Below are 27,250 nucleotides of genomic sequence, written 5' to 3'. Positions count from 1 at the left end.
CTGTGAGGGAAGAGAGAGAGAGAGAGAGAAAGAGGCCTGGTTGGAGTCGCGGGGAGGAGGCGAAGCTACCCTTCACTTCAGCCGCTCGCTCTCACGGAAGAAGGAGCCATGGACACGCTGGGCCGGAAAGTGGTCGTCTGCGACAACGGCACCGGGGTGAGGAGGAGCCGCCTCGCTGCCTGGAGCGGCGGCCGCGACTGAGCTCCCCCCCCCCCCCTTATACGAGGGCGGGAAGGGCTGGCGGCTCTAGCGTCAACCGCCTTTCCCCACCTCACCTCAGCAGCCTGGAGGGGAAACCCTAGTGGGTGTCTGGCCCGCCGCGGGTGGGAGCGGGGCCTGAGGCGGGAGGGGGGGCGGGGTCTGGGAGGTAAGGCGTTAGCCGGCCCTGCCAAATAATTATACACAGGTAGGTAGTCGTGTTGGTCGGCCGTAGTCCAAACAAAAAAAAATTAAAAAAAAAATTCCTTCCAGTAGCACCTTAGAGACCAACTAAGTTATTGGTATGAGCTTTCCTGGTGTTATTGGTATGAGCTTTGCATGCACACGAAAGTTCACACCATCTTAGTTGGTCTCTAAGGTGCTACTGGAAGGATTTTATTTTATTTTGTTTCAAATAATTATATACAGTGGTACCTCGGGTTACATACGCTTCAGGTTACATTCGCTTCAGGTTACAGACTCCGCTAATCCAGAAATAGTGCTTCAGGTTAAGAACTTTGCTTCAGGATGAGAACAGAAATTGTGCTCTGGTGGCACGGCGGCAGCAGGAGGCCCCATTAGCTAAAGTGGTGCTTCAGGTTAAGAACGGACCTCCGAAACAAATTAAGTACTTAGCCCGAGGTACCACTGTAGTTATATACTCTGCGGTTTTCCCCTGAGAAGGACTCAAGGTGGCTTACAGATAAAAAATAAATAAAAACATCTCTAAACCATACGGCGGGGGTGGGGAGAGAAACACCAACCATTGAGAAACTATCATCAATGGGTTGCAAGCCTTTGAGTTCTTTTGAGGTGCTGGTAGAAGAAGCTAGAATGATCCTTCCTCTTTCTCCTCCCCGGCATAAGTAGCTTTTAATTTGACGATGGTGCGCGCGTGCCTAAGTTAAGCATTTCCTCTCATACTGCCATGCTTTCTTTAAACGAATTCTTTCGCTTTTTCTCTGAATTGTTGCATCCCTATCCCACACTTTCATCCAAGGAGCTATAGGTGGCGTCGTCACATTCTCCCATCTTATCCTCACAACAACCGTGTGAGGCGGGTTAGGCTGCGAGTGTGTGAGTGATTGGCCCGAGGTGGGCTTCTTGGTGAGGTAGGGATTTCATCCTGCATCACCCAAGTCCTAGTCCAGCACTCTAAGCACTATTCTGCACTGGCACAGAATCAGTCCCATGGTCACTTGTATTCCAGTTCTGTTGGATTACAATCTGACAGAAGTTGGATGAGTGTCTCTCAATTGCTCGCACACTCCTACCACTTTTCTAACATTTTGCCATCTACTGGCACCTGAGTTACTTTCTTTGTATTTGGCTGTCCCCTCAAGCGGTTTGTCACAGCTGCACGCCACTTCTCCCCTCCCTGCCTGTCCACCCCATATCTGTTCACTGTTGTGACTCTTTCCCTATTTTTTAATGTTTGATGTTTTACTATGCTTTTACATATGCTGTAAGTCGCCCAGAGTGGCTGGGAAAACCTAGCCAGATGGGTGGGGTATACAGAATAAAATTATTATTATATTTAGATAGGTATGTGCTCACATGGGCATAGCCGTGGGGGGGGGGGGTCAGGTGGCCCCCTAGATCAAGTAAAACAATAGAAATACTGTATTGCTTGCTTCAGTGTCCCAACCTTCATGTTTCACAGTCAGTTATTCAAAGAAGACACCAGAGGGTTGGTTTCAGTTTTCCCCCCTTGAAGGGCCTAGAATCAGCAGTACTAATAATAGTACCTAGACTCCTCCCTCCTCTAAAAATATGTTCTCTAACAAAAGGTCTTTCAGTTTGAGAATACCAAAAGTAGAATATGGAAGTCAGAAGACTTAACCGCCTTTCTTTCAGCCTGAGGCTAGAATCATTTTTTGTACTCTTCTCTAACAAGCCATTAAAACATTTCCCTCCCTGTATAGATTTATTGCTGGTAGTACTGTGGCAGGGAATACAGTGGTACCTTGGTTTAAGAACAGCTTAGTTTATGAACAACTTGGATTAAGAACACTGCAAACCCAGAAGTAGGTGTTTTGGTTTGTGAGCTTTGCCTTGGAATAAGAACATGTTTTGCTTCCTGTTGAGTGTGTTCCATTTGTAAATTGAGTCCCCCGCTGCTATGGGAAAGCACGCCTTGGTTTAAGAAAGCTTCGGTTTAAGAACGGACTTTTGGATCGGATTAAGTTTGTAAACCAAGGTACCACTGAAGGTACCGCTGTGACAGCATTTCTCACTGCAGAGCGATGAGTGGCCTGAGCTTTGGGGTGGAATTATTATTAGCCTGTTGTTCACCCTAAGCTCCCACGGAGGGTTACAAGAGTTTAAAATACAACTTTAAAGATATGTTGAAGTGTAATGACTTTCTTTGCAAGTGAGTAATGGCCCCTTATAAAATTGATGCTTACTGTGGCTATTCTTTATATGTGTGTTTGAAACAGATTATCTGGCTTCTCTGTATCACAGAGGGCTCATTCATTTTTTGGAATGTAAGGCAAAGCTTCACTTTGGTTATTGCTTCTGCTTTTTGTTGATGAAAAATTGTATGCTTTCTATCTGCAGCCTGAGCCTGTAAGTCCTATGCACATTTATTGGCAGTAAATCTCATTGAACACATATGATTGAACACATATGTAAATCTCATGAAGAACATAAGAAGAGGCCTCTGGATCAGGCCAGTGACCCTTCTAGTCCAACATTGTGTTCTCATAGTGGCCACCCAGATGCTTGTGGGAAATCCACTAGCAGGATTTGATCGCAAGAGCACTCTCTCCTTCTATGGTTTCTAGCAGTTGGAGTTCAGAAGGATACAGCCTTCAACTGCGGAGGCAGAGCATTTTAAACTTTTGACGCATTCACAATTTATTTTTTCAAATAAACATTTTTTAAAAGCTCAGGCTTTCCTTAGGGTGAAGTTAGATGTGACGTTAAATGCATGTTTAATTTTTAACATGTATGTTTTAAAAAATTCACATAGCAAGTGGAGGGGGTGGGGGAGCTGATAATTGTCAGGATCTCAGCAGGCATGGAGAAGGAAGTTAAGTCCTGCTAAAATCCCTTCTCTGAAGCTGCTGTTTGCATTTAGAGGAAACACCCTGTTGACACCAATGGGATTTCAGCCTAACTAAAATGCCAGCTTCAGAAGATGAATTTTCTTCTAAAGTAGTCATTCACCAACAATTGGAACATGTTTATATTTCCAGTATGTGCAGTGTTAGCAACATCAGCAGGTGTACTTCAAAACTGAGTGTTCAGTTTAGTGTTTTTGGATTAATGGCAGAATGCTTCAGGTTTGGGTATTCTCATTAAAACCTTATTCTTCCATCAGGAGAACTAAAATGAAGGAAGTCTACCTTATATGGAAATTATGATGGGAATAATGCCATTTAATATTAACGAGAAGACCCATTTTTCAAACATTTGTGCTTTCCATTTGAAGCAATATTTATAGACAGCAATTTATTACCACTTGATGACTTAACAGGAAGTGAGAGAGCCAGTCATAACCACACAGCGTGTAGAAGAAACTATATATGGTAAAGCATACACTAGATAAACCCAGCAGATTTTCCTAAAAGAGTTTTTTTTTTTTAAAAAAAGGTTATGTTAATGTCTATATTTACAATTGTGAAGTTAGCTGGTTTAGTGCTGTATTTCTTTTTGAAGAGGCAAATAGTTAGCAAATGTGCTCAGCACTGCGGCAAGCTGAAATAGCCAGTTTTATTCATTTACTTAATTAAAATTTAAATTATTTATACTTAGACTTTAAACTAAAAAATCAAGGCAACTTAATAGTAGAGAGACCTAAATAATAGGTTAAAAGCTTTCCCTGGTTACTTTATTTTGTTTTATTTAATTTTACCCTGGTTTTCTATAGACATCTGGCCACCTTACGCCACATATCAAAACAGCATATCACTTAAATGCTTTTTCGCAGCATACACATGTATAAAAGCTAGTATCTAAAATGCTTTTACTGAAGATTGGCTTATGTAGCTAGAGAGAGGGGGAGGAAGAGGAACGACAAATGAGGTGTATGCATTTAAAACACTTATAGGCTGCTTTTACACAAATCCAAAGCTATTTATGGTGCAAAATAAACACTTTGCAGCACAGTGGAGAGAAACAGGTTCCCAAATGATCTACACTGAAAAGATCTTTCACAATCAATCGAAGAGCAATCTTTGTGTTTTTCTAAAGTCTATAGATTTTCATAACCATTTTGAAATAATCATAAATAGACGGCTTTGGTGTGTCGATGCGTTTTTGAAAATATCCTTTGACACTCTTGTATTGAGATCATGACTCAACACACCCTGCAGGGTTGTGCAGGATATAATAAGCCATGGCTGGAAAACATAATTCACAAGATTCGTTCAACATGCATTGAGAGAAAGTCAAGTCAAGTTGCCTTCAGCACCACATGAACTTCCCGCCCATTGATATTAATTTGCTGAACTGCTTTCAACACCTGCTAAAAACATTCTTGTTTAGGGGAGTCTCCCCAAATATGCAAACTTGACAACTATTTTAATATGTACTGGTAATTGTATTTTATTATGTGTTTTTTAAAAAACTACTTTTAAATATGTATTTTGATATATTTTTTTAGAACAAATTGTGTTTGAGTATATCTGGATATTTTATGTAAACTGCTTAACGGCGTTGACTAAGCAGCATATAAATCTGATAAAATAAAAATCTAGTTCTCACTGAATGGGAAGCTCTGTGCAGCAGCATGCAGCCCCCATTGCTTTCACTTCACATGAGCAGGGAAACAAACCAGTAAGCTCATAGCTGACCATAGCTTCCTGTTAAGAGCAAACTGGAAACGATGGTTAATCATTTCCAAGCATGCCAGCCTAAACCAGGATGAACCACCATTATCTGTCGGGGAAGAATTCCAAGAGACAGGCAAAGTCTCCACAAAGATAGTGGGACTATCTCCTCACTATCACAGTGCTATTTTACCACCAACTGTGGGAAGGATCCTAGTTGCTTTTTTATTTTTTAAAAAAGAAAATTATTGTTAACATTCTTAATTTTTAAAATGTAGTTTAGTGTTTCCTGTAAGCCACCTTTGAAGGATTTATATTCTGAAAGGCGGGGTGTAAATAATTGAAATAAAAATGCATAAATTATATAAATCAAGGACATGCATTCTGATTATGCTAATAATTAGGGGGGTTATATTTGGCCACCCAGACCACTGGACTTGTTAAACAGTTTCAAAGATTTATCAAGCTTTGCCTACACAATTTTCAAGCATCTTTTTACATATAAAATATTTGGAGCATTTTAAAAAAATGATGGCTGGGATTTTCAGGAAGCTGAGTTTAGTGCACCGTGCTTATGTACGGTACTTCGCATCAAGTAACAGAATTCCAGCAGCTCTATGTCTTATAGATACTGGCAAACCTAAGGAAATCCCTACTGCTTAGATTGGTTTTTTTGAAGTGTATCCAGCCACCAGCAAGGCAAGAATTTAATGCCCTTTTTATAATTGACATTTCATGCATTCAGAGGTTTTCTATCAGCATAAATGCAGAATCCATGTATAAATCTAAATCTCTAAACAGACTTTAATATACATAACCAGATGAAACTGGACTATGTGTATTTTTCCTTTACCGTATTGGCCTGAATATAAGCCTCACTTTCCCCCCAAATTCTGACCATGAAAAGTTAAAGTGTGGCTTATATTCGCGACCTTACAGTATGCAAACAGCACGGGGCAAACAGCGGCAGGAGTGCGGCAAAATGGTGTCCACCCCGCGCGTAGTCCCCTGTCCTCTCCCCCAAGGTCGGGAAGGGAGAGAGCGAGGAAGGGGAAAGGCCACCGGCAACACAGCGCGGCTCCCCCCCCGCCCACAGTATGCAGCCAGGAGCAGCAAGGAATGGAGCAGCTTATATTCGGGTATTTTTTCTTTTCCCCCCCCTCCAATTTTAAAGGTGTGGCTTATATTCGGGCCAATACGGTAATTGTCTTTTTAAAAAAATGATATTTATTAAAAGTTTAAAAGTTACAGAAAAAGGAAAAAAGACAACAATAAAAAAGAAAAAAAGAAAACATAGAAAAGCAATACAACAATACAGCAAAAAGAAACAAAAAACAACAACTAAAACACACATCCAATATTCCATATCTTTACCTTTCCTTGTTTCATTGACCTCCTCACCCCTCCCTTTTTTTTGTATTCTAGTTCAATTCACTATTTCAGCAAATTCTTTCCATCTTTCTCAATTTTTGTTCTATAATTTATCTTAACGGTCTAACCTTAATTTTTTTCATTTTGGCCCGTTATCAATCAGCTTTTATTTAATTCTTTGTTACATTTCTACTAAAACCATATAGCTTCATTCCAGCATCCTTCTAACACTCATTAATTTTACAATATTTCTGCAAGTATACTTTAAATTTTTTCCAATCTTCTTCCACCGACTAGTCTCCCTGGTCTCGGATTCTACCAGTCATTTCCGCCAGTTCCATGTACCAATACGGTAATTGTCTTTTCACGATTTCCAGCATTTCCTTCATGAGAACATTTTTAACTTAAAATGATAAGTGCTTATTTGGGAATTTGTCCAGCTATCTTTAACTTCTTGTAGTTTTATGTTAAAGTAACAGAACAGCGTCAACAAGCTATTATAATGTATGTGGGCGCCAACAAATTAACTTGAAGGATTTTTATTTTATCTTTCAGTTTGTGAAATGCGGATATGCAGGATCCAATTTTCCAGAACACATCTTCCCAGCTTTGGTTGGAAGACCAATTATTCGTTCAACTACCAAAGTGGGAAACATTGAAATCAAGGTACTATTAAAGAACTTAAGTCCTCTGCATGGTACTTTGGGGTGCTACCTCTCCCTTCTGGATAACTTCTTCTAATGTATTATGTGATAATCTAGTTGTTAAATCAGTGCAAATGGAAATTGAGATGTGGCTTCTTTATGGACAAAAAATACACTGATGGTGCTATTGAAGTACAGTCATACCTCGGGTTACAGATGCTTCAGTTTGTGTTTTTTTGGGTTATGGACCCGCCGAAACCCAGAACGGGCTACTTCCGGGTTTCGGCAGTCGTACATGCGCAGGAGCGCTAAATTGCGTTTTGCGCAGAAGCGCCGAATCGCAACCCGCGCTTGCGCAGACGCACCGCTGTGGGTTGCGAATGCTGTGGGTTGCGAGCGTGCATGGATCATGTTTGCAACCTGAGCGTCCACTGTTTTAAACTATTGTGAGTAAGTGAGCGAGCTGATAGCAATATTTTGTACAGTAGTGGTTATTGTGTCAGACTATGATTGGGGAATCCATGCTGAAACCCATTCAGCCATGAAAGATCACCTTGGACCAGTCATTTTCCTTCAGCCTAATCTGCTCACAGGAAGGGAATTTTCAGGACATTCTTGCTTCCCATTCTCGACCCTGACAGCGCAACAGATAAGCTGGGTATAATATTTATTCTGTGACATTCCAGAAGACCTTTATTCCTATGGACTCATTCTGTTGGAGTTTAAGAATAGCCTTTCCTTTGAGTCATGATTTTTTGGGGATCCTGGCATTGCCCCATTTATTATGTTGAGGTATAGCAGGGGAATCAGACTAAATCAAGTATGTGGAGAGTAGCAGGCAGAGAGCCTGCTAAAGTGAGATTTGCTTAAGATATAACATGGGTTGATATCAGTAGAGAGTTGTGTATTGATTTGTTCACTTAGGTTATGGCCCAAATTGCCCTCCTCAACCAACTGCATAACCACAAGGAAACATGGTGGAATTGGAGAGATCAGACAAGCTGGCCTCAGAATGTTTTAGTAAAACCAAATCATGGGGGCGGGGCAGAGCTTTCTAAAAGCAAAGGGGGTGATTACAAACAGGCAGTACCACCTTGTATCCATGTAATTCACACAGATTTCTGTCCAATCTTGTTCATGCAATATAACTGGAGCACTGTCAGTCACCTGCATTTTAGTGGAGTAGTTATAACTTGCGTTATATGACAGCAGTTCCATTTCCTTGCCTTTCACTGTCTAGGATCATATGTAGTTTTCCCGTCTGCTACTCCACTCTGTGTCTAGGCTCATGTTCATTCTTCTTTTCTGGCCAACTTACAACATCTCAGATAGCGTAACAAACAGTTCTGTTTTCTCCTCCTCACGATGCCCAAACAGATAAACAGCTTAGAAGAAGAGAACACACCAAGCATGGGCGGGGGGGGGGGGGGCAAGGATGTTCAAAGTCTGCACCTACTTTCAAACTATAACAGGGATTGGCTAGCACAACTTTAGAGAAACCTTGGCTTTTACTACGAGTATTAATACTATCAACAGTTAAACAATATATTAGCACTGCCAACTTTAGATGTCCCACAAGAATTTTCTGTAGCCAAATAGCACAAATACTTAGCAGGCATTAGGAAGAGAAGAACGATGGCCATCCTACTTGACTAGATTCTGCTTTGTTACTGCTTTGGATTAAGACCTCATTCTACTCAATAGGCAATTCAGTTATTCATGTCCAGTCTTGAAGGCAAGGGGAAGATGATTCACCTTTGGGAAAGGGTGGTAGTTGAGTGGTAGATTGTCTGGTTTGCCTGCAGGAGGACCCAGGTTCAGTCCCCAGCATCTCCAGGTAGAGCTATGATTGTCCCCTGCCTAAAACCATGAAAAGTTGTTGCCAGTCAGTCTAGACAATGCAGAGCTAAATGGGCCAACGTTCCATCTATAAGGCAAATTCATGTGTTCCTGTAATCTGAAAAATTATCCGTGCAAGGCTGAAAAATCCGTGCAAGGCTGAAGAAAACTCGAAGGATGAGATAGCTCTTCTCACCTGGTGTAACCCAGCTCTGGCCACCAAAATCCATCTTTAATAAGTTTCACAGTGCTCATAGATGCCCAGGCTTGCATGTTAATGGGAGCAGCCTCCACATCTGTGTGATTTTCACTTGGTTAATGAGTGGTATTACAAAGAAAGTGTGCTTTGGGAGAGGATTGCTCTAGGCACGCTGGGCCCACGCCCACATTTTTAGCTGCCCTACACAAATATGAAATGCACTGGCATTACATATTGGGCACCAGCTGAAACTTCAAAGCTGAGGTGGAGAGCCTTGGGCTCAGGGGCCAAAAGGGCCCCTCCAGACCTCTCAATCTGATCCTTGGGATTCTCCCAAGATCCTACTGTTCTCCACCTACATCCCATCTCCCTTGGCAATACCCCTTCCTAGCCGTACTTTGCATCCTCCTCTGGTGTTTTTTGCCTGATGGGAACGAGTCTGTGAACTGTAATAATGGTTCTTGCTTGTTTGGATGGAGAATACAGAGGTGTGCAAGTGTGTAGAAACTAGACTTCTCTATGAAGGCAACATTTATATTCATTGCTCTGCTCTGGCCCCTACCCACCAGTGGCATGTTGCCCCTGAAAGATTGACCTGAACAGAAAGGAAGCCTTGGTTATTTGGATCCTTGTGAGATCTTCATCCTTAGCAAATTGTGCTTAAGCAGGTTCTAAGAATGAGGGCTCCTGAGTCATGCAGCTCTCACTTTCTTCGTCTGAAAGCAAAAGTGGGGTGTCACATAGAGACATTCCACACCGTTTCAGTGTTTCCTGGCATATAAATAGGGAAAACAGTAAGGAGCATGATCAGATTTCTAAACTGTCTTTTCAACATACAAAATGCTACAGACGTTTCCAGAATATACTTATTGGAACCTAGATGCTAATTGCAACAACATAGCAAAGAATAAATTGGAGGCTGCATAATTTGATATCTGTTTTATATGCAAAATACATAATTTTCATTTAAGTGATATTCAGAAAGCTATGGTTTTATTTCTGACCTGGACTTACCTTTATGGGCAAAGTAGGGCACTGAAGGAGGGGTGATTGTGAAGTGGCTACAAAAGTCAAAATTTTGCAGAAGCAGCATTAATGCATGCAAAACCATCAACTAAACTATTAGCCTTGTATGGGCCTATGGCCGCAATAAATATTATCAACTATTAGCCTCTTTAGAGCATACTGAGGGCTGCCTGGACTATATGTGCACATTGGGGTAGCCCTTAAAAAAATGAAAAACTATGAATAATTGTAGTGTTTGGGGCAGCTTAGTGGACTTAACTTTGCCAAAGATTTGATTTTTCAAAACATGATAAAACACTTTAAAAAACCACCCCAAATTTGACCCCAGCTGTTATTGATGAAGTTCTCACAATGCTTAGTGTTCTTACATTTCAAACACCTTTGAAAGTCTCTTTGACTCCTACTGGTTTAAAGATTTGTGTAACTGCACTGTAATAAACTATAGTTGCAGTTCCTCCTTTTCTTCCCTAACCCAAACTCCCAACCAAGAAACAAGCTTCTGAAACACTGACAGCAGGAAATTGGCTCTAAGGGGATGAAAGTAGGCTGCATGGTACAGTCTGGATTTTTTTCTGGCAGAGATGGAGGTGTATCTGCTCTCCTTGGCTCTACATTGAAATATAGTAAGTAATCTAGTATACTTGAAGCTAATGGCTTTCCTCAGTGACATGAGATATTGTGGGCTCCTTGTCTTAGATTAGTGACAAATAGCCATTGTATAGATATTATACTAGTACCGTATTTTTCGCTCTATAAGACGCATCAGACCATAAGACGCACCTAGTTTTTGGAGGAGGAAAACAAGAAAAAAAATATTCTGAATCTTAGAAGCCAGAACAGCAAGAGGGATCGCTGCGCAGTGAAAGCAGCAATCCTTTTTACTGTTCTGGCTTCTGTGATAGCTGCGCAGCCTGCATTTGCTCCATAAGACGCACATGCATTTCCCCTTACTTTTTAGGAGGGAAAAAGTGAGTCTTATAGAGCAAAAAATACAGTACTTAAATTTTGCTTGTCTACAGAAATGCAGATTACTGCACTATAGAACAGTGAAAAGTTCTATGATTTGCTTTCGAATTAGCAATATACTTAGAGAAGTAAAGCATGCAGTGTTTAACATTTATCTGGTTGTATGTATATATTTCATCCTATTTCTTCACATTTTGAGTCAAAATGAATAACACCTTAATTATTCAATATATTTTTAGTGGTTAAAGGATAATAGTCATTTCTTGGGGGATGACAAATGCCGTCCTGCATAGCAAAATTGCAGGCACACCAGGATACTTGTAGTGCATTATTGATGGAAATCAGAACATCAGGCATTGCATGCATGGAAATAAGCTCTTCTTGTTTCTATTTCTGTTTGGGTTCTTGGTTTTTTCCTTCTGTTTTTTAAACTTAGTAGACTTATTCTCACTTGCCCTGAAGTATGCAGAATTTGGAGCACTTCCACCTGTCCATGCATCTGTTTTTTCTGCTTTAGTTCTGTTGTTTATACTTGAAATAATTTGGAAAAAAAAAGATTTCACTTAGGCCTCTTCTGATTCTCTTGCTTCTGCCTTTTCTTCATCTTTCTTGACCTGTTGAAGTAGAATAACAAAAAGATGGTAAGTGAGGCGTCCCTGTGCTATCATCCACTCTTTTGCTTGGTGGGACCTTGTAGCCTCTTTTTTTGGGGTGCTTTATAATTTTCATGTCCTGTCCACTTATGTTCTGAATACATAACCATTCTAATCTTTCTTCATTGCTTTCATTCAGTAGCTAGTACTTCCTTAAAGCTATTGTACACATCTTGCAGATGTGACATGCCCCCCAAATTGCAGCTGCCTGTAGAGGCAAGGAATCTGAAGGTCAGTATCAGTGCTAGAAACCACTTGCTGAGACATAACAAAAATGAGTCATCGAAAACTACTTGCATCTTGTCTGCTATGTAGGCAAGACATATTATATGGAGAGTATTAAAACCAATAATGTCAGTTCACACATGCAAACTCGCCATTTCTTTTTTCCTGATGATTCCTCTTGCAATCCCCGTGGGGAAATGCAGTGTCTGAAATGGTGGTGAACTGTTCGCACATAGAGCTATTTCTACAATCTCATTAATACAGTGGTTCCCAAAAGTGCAGATGCAGAAATCATGTCTATGAAGCGAACCTTCCTGCGATTCCCCATGCAGTCCTGCATTCTAGGGATACTCGAGGGAAAAATTAACTGGCTTGTATGTGTGAATCTACCCTTAATATATTCTGTGTCATTGTGTTGCCATATATTTAATATTTGTTCTTCTAAATTGAATACAGGATTCTCAACATGCTTCTTCAAGATCATGTCTGAAGCATGTGCTAAAAGCTGTGTGATTCGTTGCTCCTCTTGTTTGATGTAGATCAAGGGTTGTCAACCTGGTCCCTACCGCCCACTAGTGGGCGCTTCAGGATTCTAGGTGGGCGGTAGGGGGTTCTACGGCACAAGCTGAATCCTCCTTCCATCGAGCACTGGGGGGCAGTAAGGAAATTTTACCATCAAGAAAGATGCATTAGTGGGCAGTAGGTATAAAATGGTTGACTACCCCTGATGTAGATTGAAAAAATAGTATTTTAAAAGTAGCGTTAATAGGACCAAGGCAGCAGTGGGGTAAAATGATACATTGAATATACTCTCTTTACCTATCAGGCAGTTTTGCTTCTAAATTTGTTAAATGAATTATCTTCAGCAGACTATTTTAACCACAACTAGTATGAAGTTAAGAGCTATAGTAGAGCTGCAGAATTACAATTAAAAAAAAATCCTAAAAAGCACAATATTAAAATCCTGCCTAGAGGAGGATTTCAGTTTGGCTTTAAAGATGCCTCTTCTACTTGCATGTAAGTTCCCCATATGACAGATATATTTAGGCTCAAAGATTCCATAGTTGCTGGTGATCTGTTACTTTATTTGAAAAATAAGGGACTTTACTGTTTAAATTTCCCCCTGTTTTGAAGCATGGGAACAAATTTAATTTTGTTCCTTTTTAATATCGTGTTAGTTAGGATATTGATGGGATAGGACACAAACTAGATTAAACTTTTTCTATGCCTGTGTTCATTGCAAGAATGATGCCATATCACTGACTTGTCATCACTGACTTACAGTGCAAAATATTTTTGGTAACTTCAAAATAGATCAGAGTTGCTTAATCATTTCAAAAATGTCTTTATAAATCAAAATTAAGTTAGGAATGAAGTTCATATGTTTGTGGAGGATAGTTTACAGACTTTGAATAAGTGGTGCACATTGCAGAAATCTTCTGACTAATATAAAACTTCTATTTTTTTTCTCCTCAATCAGTGTGGAATTTGCAGTCCCTTATTTGCTTTTGCTACTTGTTCTCTATGCTTGTGCAGCACTCGTTATTCCCATTTAGTAATGTGCACAAAAACATGAAACATGCATGGAAATTTTATTCTGCTAAGCCCACCTATTATTATGTGCAATTCCACATCACGTGACTTGTTCATATATAAATGTGTAATAAAAAGTTGAATGTATTGGTCTAGAAATCTACATGTAAACTAGGCCCTTTGTCCCAAATTCCATTTGATTTTTATATACATAGCTGTTTGTAGAGTTGTGCCTTCTGTGTTTCTTTCATTTTAAATACCTTGCTATATTTTTCATTCGAACATGTAAGTATTATCCCTCTCCATTGTATTGTAAGACTGAATAATAAAAGCAGCTTCTTTTTATAGTTTTTTTGAGGAGTTGAATTCAAAAAATGGTTTTGGAAAATGTTAATTTTCCAGTTTTCATTTGTAACTTGTAGGATCTTATGGTTGGTGATGAAGCAAGTGAGCTGAGGTCCATGTTAGAAGTTAACTACCCCATGGAGAATGGCATTGTCCGGAACTGGGATGATATGAAACACCTTTGGGACTACACCTTTGGACCAGAAAAACTTAACATTGACACAAAAAACTGTAAAATACTTCTAACAGAGCCTCCTATGAATCCAACAAAGAACAGGGAGAAGATTGTGGAGGTAGGTATCTTGGAGCAGACCCTACTCTCTGTCTGAGAAAGCCCAGGTAGCAGTATTCTTCAGAAGGAGTTATATTCTGTTTGGGGGGCAGGGAAAACAGGTTTTATCCAGGATCATGCAGTTACCTGTGTTCAGAACCTTCTGAAATGGCAGTGGAAAGTTAGATATCCTTCAATGCTTAGGATGTTTTTCAGTGAAGTAATTTGTCCTTCGTTTCTTTACTTCCCTATGCTGGCTTATTCTTGCATGCTAAGGAGCATTTTAGGTAAAAGGACCCCTGACCATTAGGTCCAGTCGTGACCGACTCTGGGGTTGTGGCGCTCATCTCGCTTTATTGGCCGAGGGAGCTGGCGTACAGCTTCCGGGTCATGTGGCCAGCATGGCTAAGCCGCTTCTGGCGAACCAGAGCAGCGCACGGAAACGCCGTTTCCCTTCCTGCTGGAGCGATACCTATTTATCTACTTGCACTTTGATGTGCTTTCGAACTTGCTAGGTTGGCAGGAGCAGGGACCTAGCAATGGGAGCTCACCCCGTCGCGGGGATTTGAGCCGCCAACCTTCTGATTGGCAAGTCCTAGGCTCTGTGGTTTAACCCACAGCGCCACCCACGTCCTAAAGAGCATTTTAGGCCTTGTTAAAACAAGCAGAGATGCATTTTAAATAAAAGCCCATCTTCTATTCATGTAAAAACACCAGGCAGGCCCCACAAATCACCCAGAGATGCATTTTAAATAAAAGGACACATTCTACTCATGTAAAAAGACGCTGATTCCCAGACCGTCCGCGGGCTGGATTCAGTAGGCAGTTGGGCCAGATCTGGCCCCCGGGCCTTAGTTTGCTTACCCATGCCCTAGATGGAGATTCTTGAACATCAGTTTATTTGTATGCCACTTTCCTATAGCAAATCCTGGCTTGGAACATCAATAAAGTTTGCATTTCAAGATAATTCAGTAACCATGAGAAAACATGAAGGAAATCCACTTTAAAAAACTAAAAAAATTAAAGATAGGAACATCATATAATGCGCCAGTAGGGATAGATATAAAGTGTTTAATAGTGTTAGATGGAAGGCCTTTCATCACTTGTGTTCTGAAAACACTTCTAATTTAAATATTAGAAATTTAGTAGTCTGCAAAAATAGTTTTAGCAGTCTGTTAAATATTGACAATTTTTCAGCATCAAAAAGCAATTCATTTGTTCTGTGCTGCATATTAACTGAATTGAGATATGTTAAGTTTATGACAACTTCTTTTTGAACTTCCAAACAACTATGAGCCATGAACTATATGATGGTCCAGGAATCAGCGTGTTTTTACATGAGTAGAATGTGTCCTTTTATTTCAAATGCATTTCTGCGTTATTTGTGGGGCCTGCCTGGTGTTTTTACATGAGTAGAATGTGTGCTTTTATTTAAAATGCATCTCTGGGTTATTTGTGGGGCATGGAAATTTGTTCTTTCCCCCCCCCAAAATATAGTCTAGCCCACCACATGGTCTGAGGGACGTTGGATTGGCCCACAGCTGAAAAAGGTTGCTGACCCCTGCTCTAAATGTTCAGAAGATAAAATCATTTTTTTGTACATTGAATTTTTAAAAGTATGGACTGCTTCTATGTTTGAGGGGTGGAGAGACTTGCAGCGATCTTTTTATGACCTGTAAACCACACTTTTTTTGCAAATACAGATAATGAAGTTGCCAAATAGTGCTTTGTCAAACACTGACTTAACCTATGAAATTTACTGTGCTTTCTTCAAATAAGAGATAACTTTCATTTTCCAGGTAATGTTTGAAACCTACCAGTTTTCTGGTGTCTACGTAGCCATTCAAGCCGTTCTCACTCTGTATGCACAAGGTAAGTGTAAATACTCAATAGCAGTCAGTTGGGTGAGGCTGCAGCACTCAGGCTCCAGTCATTTTCTTTTTGGTGTTTACTGGAAGGAGGGCCAAGGCATTGGTACAAGTGCATAATTGGGAGTACTGGATTGTCTCCTCTGGTGCATTTGAACCTAACTGCTGCTTCACCCCTCTCTCTCTACCTACTAGAAAGCAACAAAGATACAGGTGACAGGTTGGGTGAAAACTGCCACCCCACCTTGGCCGACTGCTACTGTAAATGCTACTTTGTACTTAAGATTTATTTATGTATTAGCAAAATTAGCCATCCCAGCCCTAGCTAATGGTATCTTTCTCAAACAATGTTGTTTGGAGGCCTTGTTCAAGATTAATTGCTGTGCAAGGAGATCTTCATGGTGTGCCACGAGTGACTATGTTACATATCCGCATGACCACTGCTCCATGTGCATTTTTCTAATCTATGGGTTGTGCTGAAGAAGAGTCCAGCGAAACAGTCAGATCATCTGGGATCACTGTCCTACGTTGTTCTTCAGTTACTACTTTGGCACAATTAACGCCTAAAAAAGTTTTACCGATTAGCCCACAGGATAGCATCTATTACGTTCTTTCAACTATAGACTTATTATACTTCCACGGACTTTCAAAGATTGACACACGTGTGTTCATTTGATTTCAAATATATTAGAGAATTTACAAGTGTACACATTTTGTTTTTGTTGTACTAAATCATGTAGCAGTGCTATCTAATATATTGGTCTTGTTGCTTGTATTGTTTGTTGATGAGTGATTATGAGGCAGCTCTGCCCACTGTGGCTTGAGCTACCCATCCCTACTTTAATGAGTAGCTAAAAAGCATAGCTAGTAGTACTTTTGTTCTCTAAAGTGCACTCTTTTCTATTGCTAATTGAGAGACTACTGCTAGCTCATAATTAGGGCAGAGAGAACACTATGACATGTATTAGTCTGAACTGCATGTTGCTTTACTCTTGGGTCAAGCTAATAATTTTTTATGGAAGCAAGCTACTTCATGTATTGATTGAAAAGGCTCAAAAGCCTACTCAACTGGTCGCTTCATTTACTTGAGACTAGAGGAAGACAGCTTGACTTTTGGAGCCTAAGAGAATAAAACTTGTATCCAAATACAAATGGAACCATGATGCATGCTTGATGAAAGTTGTTCAAGCCAGATGATTATTATAATGAGCTTGCATTGTAAAGAATATGAAAAAATGACTATTATCAGCAACATGCTCAGCTACTAAAATATATATTGCCATTCTCCATGTATTCAGGACCATCCTGCATACATGGAGAATGACAGTATATATTTTTCGTGGCTCAGTATGTTAGGTTACACATTTGAAATGCTAGCTGGTATTTTCCACTATGATGTCTTTGTTTCCTTGAAGGAAAGAAGCAAAAGCAATCTGCACCAGGCCTATAAAAGAAAGGAAGAATGTCTTCTTTAATAGTTTGAATAATAATTATTTCTACGCTGTAGTGTGAAAGCCCTAAAATGTTATAGTAGCATGCTTTTCATCTTGAGGCAGAATGGCACTAGCCATTCTTGATATCTTCATATGGTGGGATATAAATATAATAACACAACTGAATTTAGCTTACTTTTTTGCTCAAAGTGGACACTGTACCATGATGTTAGTTTCAAAGGCTTCTGGAATAAGCCATTCAAGAAGTGGCAGTCCCAGTCCCCAATCTAGATAACTCTTCCAGGATTATACTTTCATTGTCTGTGTCACAAGCCACGGAGAGATTCAGGAGAATCTGCTCATGCTTTCCTCTGACCTCCCAGCATACAGACCAAGGCTAGTTTTGTTTCCTAGACTTAAAACCAGGATCCATATTGACATGTTCTCATGTGCCTTTGCCATTATTCTTGTTCAGGTTTACTGACTGGTGTTGTTGTGGATTCTGGAGATGGTGTTACTCATATTTGTCCAGTCTATGAAGGCTTCTCTCTTCCTCATCTCACCAGAAGACTAGATATTGCTGGTAGAGATATTACCAGATACCTCATCAAAGTAAGCTAGTGGTGTTGAATCTGAGCAGAATGCATTATTATTATTATTATTATTATTTATTAATTTTCAAGAAAAAAGAAAACTTTCCACATATACACTCCAATACACAATTTTCTTTTTCGTTTGTCAACTTTCCATCCCATTTTCCATGGTGATTTTGTTTTCTGCCCTTTGTTGCACCCTGTCTATCTCTTATGTCATAACAGTATTACAGTAAGTCCTAATTCTTTGTTGCTCATACTTAAAATCCTACTTGCGAATTCATCAAACTATAATATTTATTTAAATAGTCCAAAAAAGGCTTCCATTATTTCACAAAACGGTCATCAATTAATTTTAGCTGTTAATTTTGCCATTTCTGCATAGTCCATCACCTTACCCATCCATATTTCTTTTGTGGGAATTTCTCCTTCCTTTCATTTTTGAGCATATGAAATCCCTGCGTACATAACGTACATAAACAATTTAATCATATTTTTTTGGAACTTCTGTCCCTATAATCCCTAAAAGGAAAGCTTTAGGGTGTTTTTTATTGTATAATCACTTGAAACATATTTTTTATCTCATCATATATCATCCTCTAAAACATCCTGACTTTCCTACAATTCCATCATATGGGGAAAAGGATCTTCCTGCCTGTTTACATTTCCAACAGTTCTTAGGAACCTTCTTATACATTTTAGCCAATTTACTAGGTGTTATATACCATCTATACATCATTTTCATATCATTTTCTTTTATAACATAACAAGCAGTAAATTTCAAATTTGTTTTCCATAACTTTCCCCACACATTTATTTCTATATTGTGTCCTAGATCCTTGGAACATTACTGATTTAACTATTTCATCGTTCATCTCCCATTTCAATAATAGATCATACATTTTTGACACCTGGAAATTTCAGTCTGGGTTATCCCCAACAAAAAGGACTGTTGTTTTTGGGAAAGTTATACTTAAACATGTCTTTCAATTCATTATAAATCATTTCCCAGTACCCTTTTACCTTTTTACATTTCCATAGCAGGCTAAATTTCTGGACTTGAAAACTCAGTTCCCTTAACCTATGCAATTTGATTATTTTCTTAAAAGTCATGCTTTTATCAGCTTGTCTTTCAGAAGCCTGCTTATTTTAAAAAGCTATACAGTAAGCCTGCAACTTACACACATTTAACTTGTGTGCACTCAGCTTTACATGTGTGGCTTTTTTTTTTTTAGGGGTGGGGTGGGGTTTCAGGGAAAATGACTTTGGCAGTCCCAACCATCATTGAACCCAATGGGTTTTGATTAGATGCAATTTTGGCTTTAGGCACAGTTCTTGGACCATAACCCCCACGCAGGCTGTGGCCTTACACTGTGTAGAAGGGAGAGCAGTTTTCAGATTTGCCACTAATCAACTTACTTTCATGCCAGCTGCTTTTACTACGAGGATATGCCTTCAACCATTCCGCTGATTTTGAGACTGTTCGTATGATTAAAGAAAAGCTGTGCTATGTGGGCTACAACATTGAACAGGAACAGAAACTGGCCTTGGAAACTACTGTGCTAGTTGAGTCCTACACGGTGAGTATGTCACAAGCTTAAGCTACCACACTTAGGCACTACTTCAAATGCTGATTTGAGTGAAGCCTCTTCTTCTAAAGCAGGGGTAGCCAACTCTCAAGTGACTGTGTTCTACTTTCAGAATTAAAAACTGGCAGTGATCTATCCCCGTTTTTGGGGAGTTCAGCTCAAAGTTGTTGAGGAATAGAAAAGCGCTGTTTTTATAGGAGATTTTTTTTAAAAAGCTTTTTGAGGGGCAACTTCTGTGTTTTTTTGGGGGGGGGGGTAAAGGCAGGGGACAAAGGAGTGAAGTCACTCACAGGCACAGGTCAAATCCGTGTCCAGGGCAGCTGTTTACCAGCTCCATCTGGTACGCAGGCTGAGACCCTATCTGCCTGTGGAATGCCTTGCCAGAGTGGTGCATGCTCTGGTTATCTCCCGCTTGGACTACTGCAATGTGCGCTACGTGGGGCTACCTTTGAAGGTGACCCGGAAACTACAACTAATCCAGAACGCGGCAGCCAGACTGGTGACTGGGAGCGGCAGCCGAGACCATATAACACCGGTCTTGAAAGACCTACATTGGCTCCCAATACGTTTCTGAGCACAATTCAAAGTGTTGATGCTGACCTTTAAAGCCGTAAATGGCCTCGGCCCAGTATATCTGAAGGAGCTTCTCCACCCCCATCGTTCTACCCGGACACTGAGGTCCAGCACCGAGGGCCTTCTGGCGGTTCCCTCACTGCGAGAAGCCAAGTTACAGGGAACCAGGCAGAGGGCCTTCTCGGTAGTGGCGCCCTCCCTGTGGAATGCCCTCCCACCCGATGTCAAAGAGAACAACAACTACCAGACTTTTAGAAGACATCTGAAGGCAGCCCTGTTTAGGGAAGCTTTTAATGTTTGATGTATTACAGTATTTTAATATTTTTTTGGAAGCCGCCCAGAGTGGCTGGGGATGCCCAGCCAGATGGGCGGGGTATAAATAATAATAATATAATCATCATCATCATCTCTATGGATGAAAACAGCAGCACAGAGAAAGCTCCGTCTTCCCTTCCAGAGACCATACAACGATGGAGGGCGGGGCAGGAGTCAGTTTTAGCGACGCTAAGGAAAGGGAGCCAGAGATCGAACGTGATCTGCCAAAACCTTGCGGGGATCTTCCAGTAGATCGCGATCGACCTGTTGGACATCCCTGTTCTAAAGTGTTCATTGTTCAAATGGTCTGCCTTGTTCCAAATTCTATTGAAAACATGTTCCTTAAGGCTTAATAAAAGCTGATGAGTCATCTGAAGACATTACCATTTAGTGTGCCATTTGCCTATCACTGTCTGTCTAACTCATGTCTTTTATGCTCCTAACTACCTTAGACATACCATTTAACCACTTTCTTGGAAAGAGCAGGAAGCAAATGCTTCCAGTTAATGGTCAGCTGCCTCTGCTTTTTCCTTGTTTTGTCTCAGCTACCGTGTTGGGGTTGTGTTTTGTTGTTTTTTAAACTTTTGTAAGACACCTTGGAGGCTTTGTCAACAGGCATGATGTAATTTTAAAATGATATCATTTAAAATTAAGAGCTGGAAGAGGGAGAAGATCGGAGTGTTATTTTGCCAGGAGACGCAATACTGGGTCATGATAACAGCCTGTCTTGCATCAGCTGTGCTTTCTGGTCAGAAGTCAGAGAAAAAGCCACTGTGGTGGCTGTAAGCGAGGCTTTAAAGAGCAGTCAGACTCCTGGAATAAAACCACCTTTTACATGTGTTTGTGGGAGGGGGACTAATTGTTTTGTTTTTGTTCTAACAATTTATTAGTGCTTTTATATTATGCTTTTATATTGTCTTTTTCTCTGGTAAACCTCCCTGAGATCTTCAGAGAAGGGTGGTATATACATTTAATAATTAGAATTAGAATTCAAGTGGGGAGAGTGCATCAAAATGAGATTTGGTAACTTTCCTCCCATCACACATTTGGACCAACTTGGGACTGCAAGAGGGGTTTCCAGTGATTTATCTAAACGCTATCAGTATTTATTTATTTATTTTTTTTAAAAAAACTTTTATTATTAGTAATTTAACAGTAATTTTATCAGTAACACCAGACGTTTTGTTCCATAGCTCCCAGATGGCAGAATTATTAAGGTTGGTGGCGAACGGTTTGAGGCGCCAGAAGCTCTGTTCCAGCCTCACTTGATCAATGTGGAGGGAGTTGGTGTCGCTGAACTGCTGTTCAATACCATCCAAGCTGCTGATATTGACACCAGGTAGGACCAGGAAAAACTAGCACACTCAAATCTGTGTGAAGGTAGAAGATGGGGTGGGCAATTTCCCGATGTTGCATGGATGTTGTGTTTAAAGAATCATAGAATCATAGAGTTGGAATAGACCACAAGGGCCATCGAGTCCAACCCCCTGCCAAGCAGGAAACACCATCAGAGCACTCCTGACATATGGTTGTCAAGCCTCTGCTTAAAGACCTCCAAAGTAGGAGACTCCACCACACTCCTTGGCAGCAAATTCCACTGTCGAACAGCTCTTACTGTCAGGAAGTTCTTCCTAATGTTTAGGCGGAATCTTCTTTCTTGTAGTTTGGATCCATTGCTCCGTGTCCGCTTCTCTGGAGCAGCAGAAAACAACCTTTCTCCCTCCTCTATGTGACATCCTTTTATATATTTGAACATGGCTATCATATCACCCCTTAACCTCCTCTTCTCTAGGCTAAACATGCCCAGCTCCCTTAGCCGTTCCTCATAAGGCATCGTTTCCAGGCCTTTGACCATTTTGGTTGCCCTCCTCTGGACACGTTCCAGTTTGTCAGTGTCCTTCTTGAACTGTGGTGCCCAGAACTGGACACAGTACTCCAGGTGAGGTCTGTACTCCAGTACAGTACTCCAGAATACAGTGGCACTATTACTTCCCTTGATCTAGATGCTATACTCCTATTGATGCAGCCCAGAATTGCATTGGCTTTTTTAGCTCCCGCTAAAGCGATGAGTATATGAAAATACAATTAAGATTCAAAGACTAGGCAAAAATGGCTACCAATCAGCTGTACAGCATTTACTACTCCTGTCTTGCTGCAGAAAGACAATGCTGAATGGGAATGTTTAAGGGACAATTACTGCATCTTTAATGTTGGTTTCTGTTCCCCTTTTGGGAAGTGAAAACATGTCTTTCACACTGGTGTCGCTGCAGTCACGCTCATTCTTTACAGAAGTGTGTTTCATCTTTAGGTCTGAGTTCTATAAGCACATTGTGTTATCTGGAGGTTCCACGATGTACCCAGGGCTGCCTTCACGACTGGAACGTGAACTTAAACAGCTTTACCTGGAACGGGTCCTGAAAGGTGATGTGGAGAAACTTTCAGTAAGTAGCCTTCAAATAAATCCTAAATTATATACAGGACCGTCACTAGAGGGAGCAAGGTAGTCAAAAATAGCGTGGGACCGTCGATTGAGTTTGTAAACTTTGAATAAACAACTTCACATTGAGATTACAGTTGTTTGTGAAATTGCTTTAAGCTGGTCAGCATCTTGGATTGTACTTAAGTACACTGTGAAGAACTTTCTAGAGTTCTCTCTAGAATGACATCTCAGTAGAGCAATGGTGTCCAAACTTTTTTCAAAGAGGGCCAGATCTGATGAAGTGAAGGGCCGTGAGGGCCGACCAAAAAGGCCGACCCAAGTTGTTAACCTTTTTTAGGATTGAAGTTGTTGAGCTTCTTTTAGGGTTGAAGTTGTTGAGGTTGGATTAAACCGACCAGCAGGCTGGATTAGGCCCCCGAAACGGACTTTGGCCATGCCTGCAGTAGAGGAGGAGGAGGAGGAGGAGTTTGGATTTGATATCCCGCTTTATCACTCCCTTTCAGGAGTCTCAAAGCGGCTAACATTCTCCTTTCCCTTCCTCCCCCACAACAAACACTCTGTAGAGGAAATACTAAGTTGAGGAGGAACTGGTTTTGCTTTGTGTTGTTGTGTATTTCATAACATACAGTAGAAGTTTAGTTTCCTGAAGCTCTTAGTGGTCTTCATCCTTCATAAAACAATTATTTAACCCAGGATGGCCAGGGTGCTTGTTGTATACAGTCCCCTGAAGGAATTTCTGGCAGCTCCTGAAGCCTCCCAACAGTGGTCTTAAAACAAGAGAAAATTTAAAAATCCCCCAGCAGGCAGCATGGACCCAGTATTGTGCTGGTCATACTGGACAGGTTTCAGCCTCTCCACTGGTCCCCTAAGGTGCCTCTTTTTACCATTGCAGAGGGGCACCACCTCCCTTGGGTTCAGTGTTCTTGTTAGAAGTTCTCAGAGGGGCTTAGCAAATGGGAAGAAGCACTGCTTCCTTGTTCCTCTTTAAGAACATCTGACAATGCCACCAGCTGAGAGCATGTATGTTGTTGTATGAGTGTGCACACATACTGGAATGTGGCCCTTGGAGGCTGGCATACCTTTAATGTGGCCCTTGAGCAGAGAAAGATTAGCCACCTCTGCTTTGACCTATCCACATCAGTGGCGTAGATTAGAAAATGTTCCAGGGCTTAATCTTTCTGTAGGAAAACATCCATTTCATGAGTTTGTTAGTACCAATGAATGGCTACTGATTGTCCAATTTATTTTGCAGTCTTGGCAGTTTCAAAGTTTCTAGCTTGGTTTACTGAAAATAAGTAAAATAAACCTGCTAAATTAGATCACTCTGTGATGTGAAATATTTGACCCTCTGGAAATTGCTGGGGCTTTTGTTCAGGTTTCCAGAAATACCAAACACCACTGTGTTCTCAAAATTACATGTGATCTGACTTCACATTTGTGGGATCAACCTTGATTTCTTTCTTACTAGCATCAGTTAATTTTCTATATTATAAAGCTACCTGCTTTATGGGATGACTTTGTAACAGGTTAGATTTAAATGTGAATGGATTAATCACGGCATTGGTTGGGCAGCATATTTTTACAGCACAATTTTTAATACAAGTGTTTATACAAAATGTAGGTGACATAGGAGGAATGCCTTCTAAATTGTGTGCATCTAAATGTATCAAAAATATTCTTGCTTCACAGACATTGTGTATATGCAGGTTAATTGACTAAAACTGATGAACTGGTTTAAATTTGTGCAAACTGGGTTGCAACTCTACAGTATGTCATATACAGAGCTTCCAAAATACAGTGGCTTACCAATTACAGAACTTTAAAAAGCCTATATATTAACATTTTTTATATTCTAATATTTACATAATACTTCGGTTAATTTTGTGGCTTAATACGTATATAATTAGACATCTGCATTATACTCCGCTTGCATATTGGATAATAATAATAATAATAATAAATTTTATTTATATCCCGCCCTCCCCAGCCAAAGCCGGGCTCAGGGTGGCTAACAACACTAAAGGTCATTGATTATAAACTAGTCTCTTAGTATCTCTGTCCACAACTACTTTTGCGATTGTTCTGGATCAGAACATAAGGAAAAAGTTTCTGAGCAGAGAATACAAGGCACGCTATGTTTTGCTGGTGCTCTTGAGTCCAGTTCTACAGGGAGCCAAACCCAAAGCTGGGGGAATAGATTGGAGGTCTAATCTGTGCTATAACGCTTCAGGGAAATAAGGCAAAATGTAGAATGCTCCCCTATCTTGCCAAATGCATCCACATAAAGATAGTTTACAGATTCTCCTGCTATCTAAACCTGCTTTTTTATAATATATGTATATATCAGGGGTTGTGTTTTTTTTAATGTAATAGGCTACAAGTTCAGATAAATCCATTAGAAAAAGACAAAATTGGAACTACAGTTCAGTTTCTAATTTGCAGTCTTTCCCATAATCTCTCATAATCTCCTAATTTGCAATCTTTCCCATAATCTTTTATACATGGTATCTACTATTATTCCAGTACTGTAGTCATTGACCATCCAGAGAGAAAGAGCTGTTTGAATGCCAGTTCTGCCATTCTTAACAGGTTTTACAGCTTTGCTCCATAACCTCTAGTAATGCTGCTTTATCTTTTCCCATTAAGAAATTTAAGATTCGTATTGAAGATCCACCTCGTCGAAAGCACATGGTATTCCTTGGTGGTGCAGTTCTAGCAGACATCATGAAAGACAAAGATAACTTCTGGATGACCAGACAAGAATACCAGGAGAAGGGAGTACGTGTGCTTGAGAAACTTGGTGTGACAGTTAGATAAACTCTGGAGCTTGCTCCCATCGCAGCTCCAATGCTCGCATTCCTTTATTGCCAATCTTTGAACTCATTCAGCTATGTGACACGGAAAGGCCTGTCTCTGCCCTTTGACCCAAGGGCTAGGTTTTGTTCTGGTTCCTTTGTTAGATATTTTAAATGTGGCTATATTTGACTACTTAATTGGACCACTTCTCAGCAAACAAAACAAGGGCACGAATAGCCTGTCTGTCACATCGTTCCTTCCCAGTAGGCAGTTGGGTAATTCCAGTAGCTTTTTCTTGGGTTATTGCTATAATGCTGTTGGCATTTGTCTGTAGCTCATCATGGATGGAACCTTTTTTTAGCACGAGAGAACCTTTGGACAAACAGCTCTTTACTATCATGTGGTTGTAGTGATTTATCTTTGCATCTTTTTGCCTTTATCCCATGCTGTTCAGTGTCTTTATATTGTAAGAACTCTGAAATCAGTGTCTTTATATCTTGCTTATGATCTCTTAAATTGGATCAAATGGCAAACATTTTTTTAAGCCTTCCCCCGGAATATTTTGGGGTCTGAAATTGTTTCATGTGAAAATTGATTATGTATCCTTAATCAGATGGCAGAGTTATGAGGAAACTAAAATAGAAATTTGCCTGTCTGTTGTCGCAAATTAATTATCTTAACTGCCTGCACTTCTCTCTCTCAAATGTATATTTCTAGCTTAATGATTTGGCACTAGGTAGTTTTTTTCTCCCATGGAATGCATACAGAGCTTCTTGCATTTTTTCCCCTTTCTTTTTTTTTGGTACTGTGATACCATCTTTCATTATCATCGGGGCTTAAAGACTTTTTTTTTAATGGGTAACATTAGAATGTCATCTGGGACTGGATTCCTGGATATAATCTATTGAAAGTAGTATGTTTAAAAAAAACCTGAACTTTATTTACTGGTACAAAATTAGAGAAAAACAGAATTGTATTAAATTTGAACACACAGTAACACAGTGCCAAGTAATTATTGCTTTTTTTAAAATAAAAAATATATAATTGTTAAATGTTATTTAAAATCACCCAGATATTTATATATGGAACTGTGAGGTAGGTTGTGAGGAATGACCTATATTTGTAGCGGTTAAAAAACCCCACATTGGAATATTGGCAATGTAGTAAACTGGTAAATACTCAAAATTTACCTGTCTAATCTTGACTCTGGGATAAAAGGAAATAAAATAAGTATTTGAAATACTGTTTCATTAAAGTCAAATGTACCACTGAAGAAAGGTATAGTGATTATTGACACCCTTCGAAGTAACATCCACCAGGAATGCCAGAAGACGAAAGCTGCTTTCTCACCAGAGCATTCTTGGTAATTTGTGGTGTTCCATACATGTGCATAAAAAGGAAAGCCTGTCAAAAAGATGGGTGGAGCAGCTTCAGACAGAAAGAAGTACAACACACACAGGGCAACTGTTCCATGTGAATAAGGGTGCCCTCTAATTTCTGTTAATATTTTCTCTTTTTGTGTGTGCCTTAAGCATACCTGTTGAAAGCAAGTGCTAATGTGTGCAGTGCCTCACACAAGATGGGTTCAGCTTCAG

General features: G+C 40.2%; 1 protein-coding gene across 3 annotated transcripts; it reads left to right on the top strand.

Moving 5' to 3' along the window:
* Positions 1-22: 22 nt before the first annotated feature.
* ACTR2 (actin related protein 2) lies at positions 23-26,895 on the top strand. 3 transcript variants are annotated; one of them, XM_083495270.1, is made up of 10 exons: positions 23-156; positions 6,903-7,013; positions 11,648-11,662; positions 13,855-14,070; positions 15,848-15,920; positions 17,825-17,961; positions 19,373-19,522; positions 21,613-21,758; positions 22,728-22,860; positions 25,506-26,895. In XM_083495270.1, the coding sequence occupies exons 1-10, from the start codon at positions 109-111 to the stop codon at positions 25,674-25,676; spliced, it is 1,200 nt and encodes a 399-aa protein (XP_083351396.1). In that variant the 5' UTR covers positions 23-108; the 3' UTR covers positions 25,677-26,895. The 3 variants fall into 3 exon arrangements, with proteins under 3 accessions (XP_083351396.1, XP_083351397.1, XP_083351398.1); XM_083495271.1 differs by lacking the exon at positions 11,648-11,662; XM_083495272.1 differs by lacking the exon at positions 23-156 and having other exon boundaries at positions 6,914-7,013; positions 11,645-11,662.
* Positions 26,896-27,250: the final 355 nt, after the last annotated feature.

The sequence above is a fragment of the Podarcis liolepis genome (assembly GCF_965112155.1).
Source record: "Podarcis liolepis genome assembly, chromosome: 3".
In the NCBI taxonomy this organism is placed as follows: Eukaryota; Metazoa; Chordata; class Lepidosauria; order Squamata; family Lacertidae; genus Podarcis; species Podarcis liolepis.
This window is presented reverse-complemented; position numbering and strand designations above follow the sequence as displayed.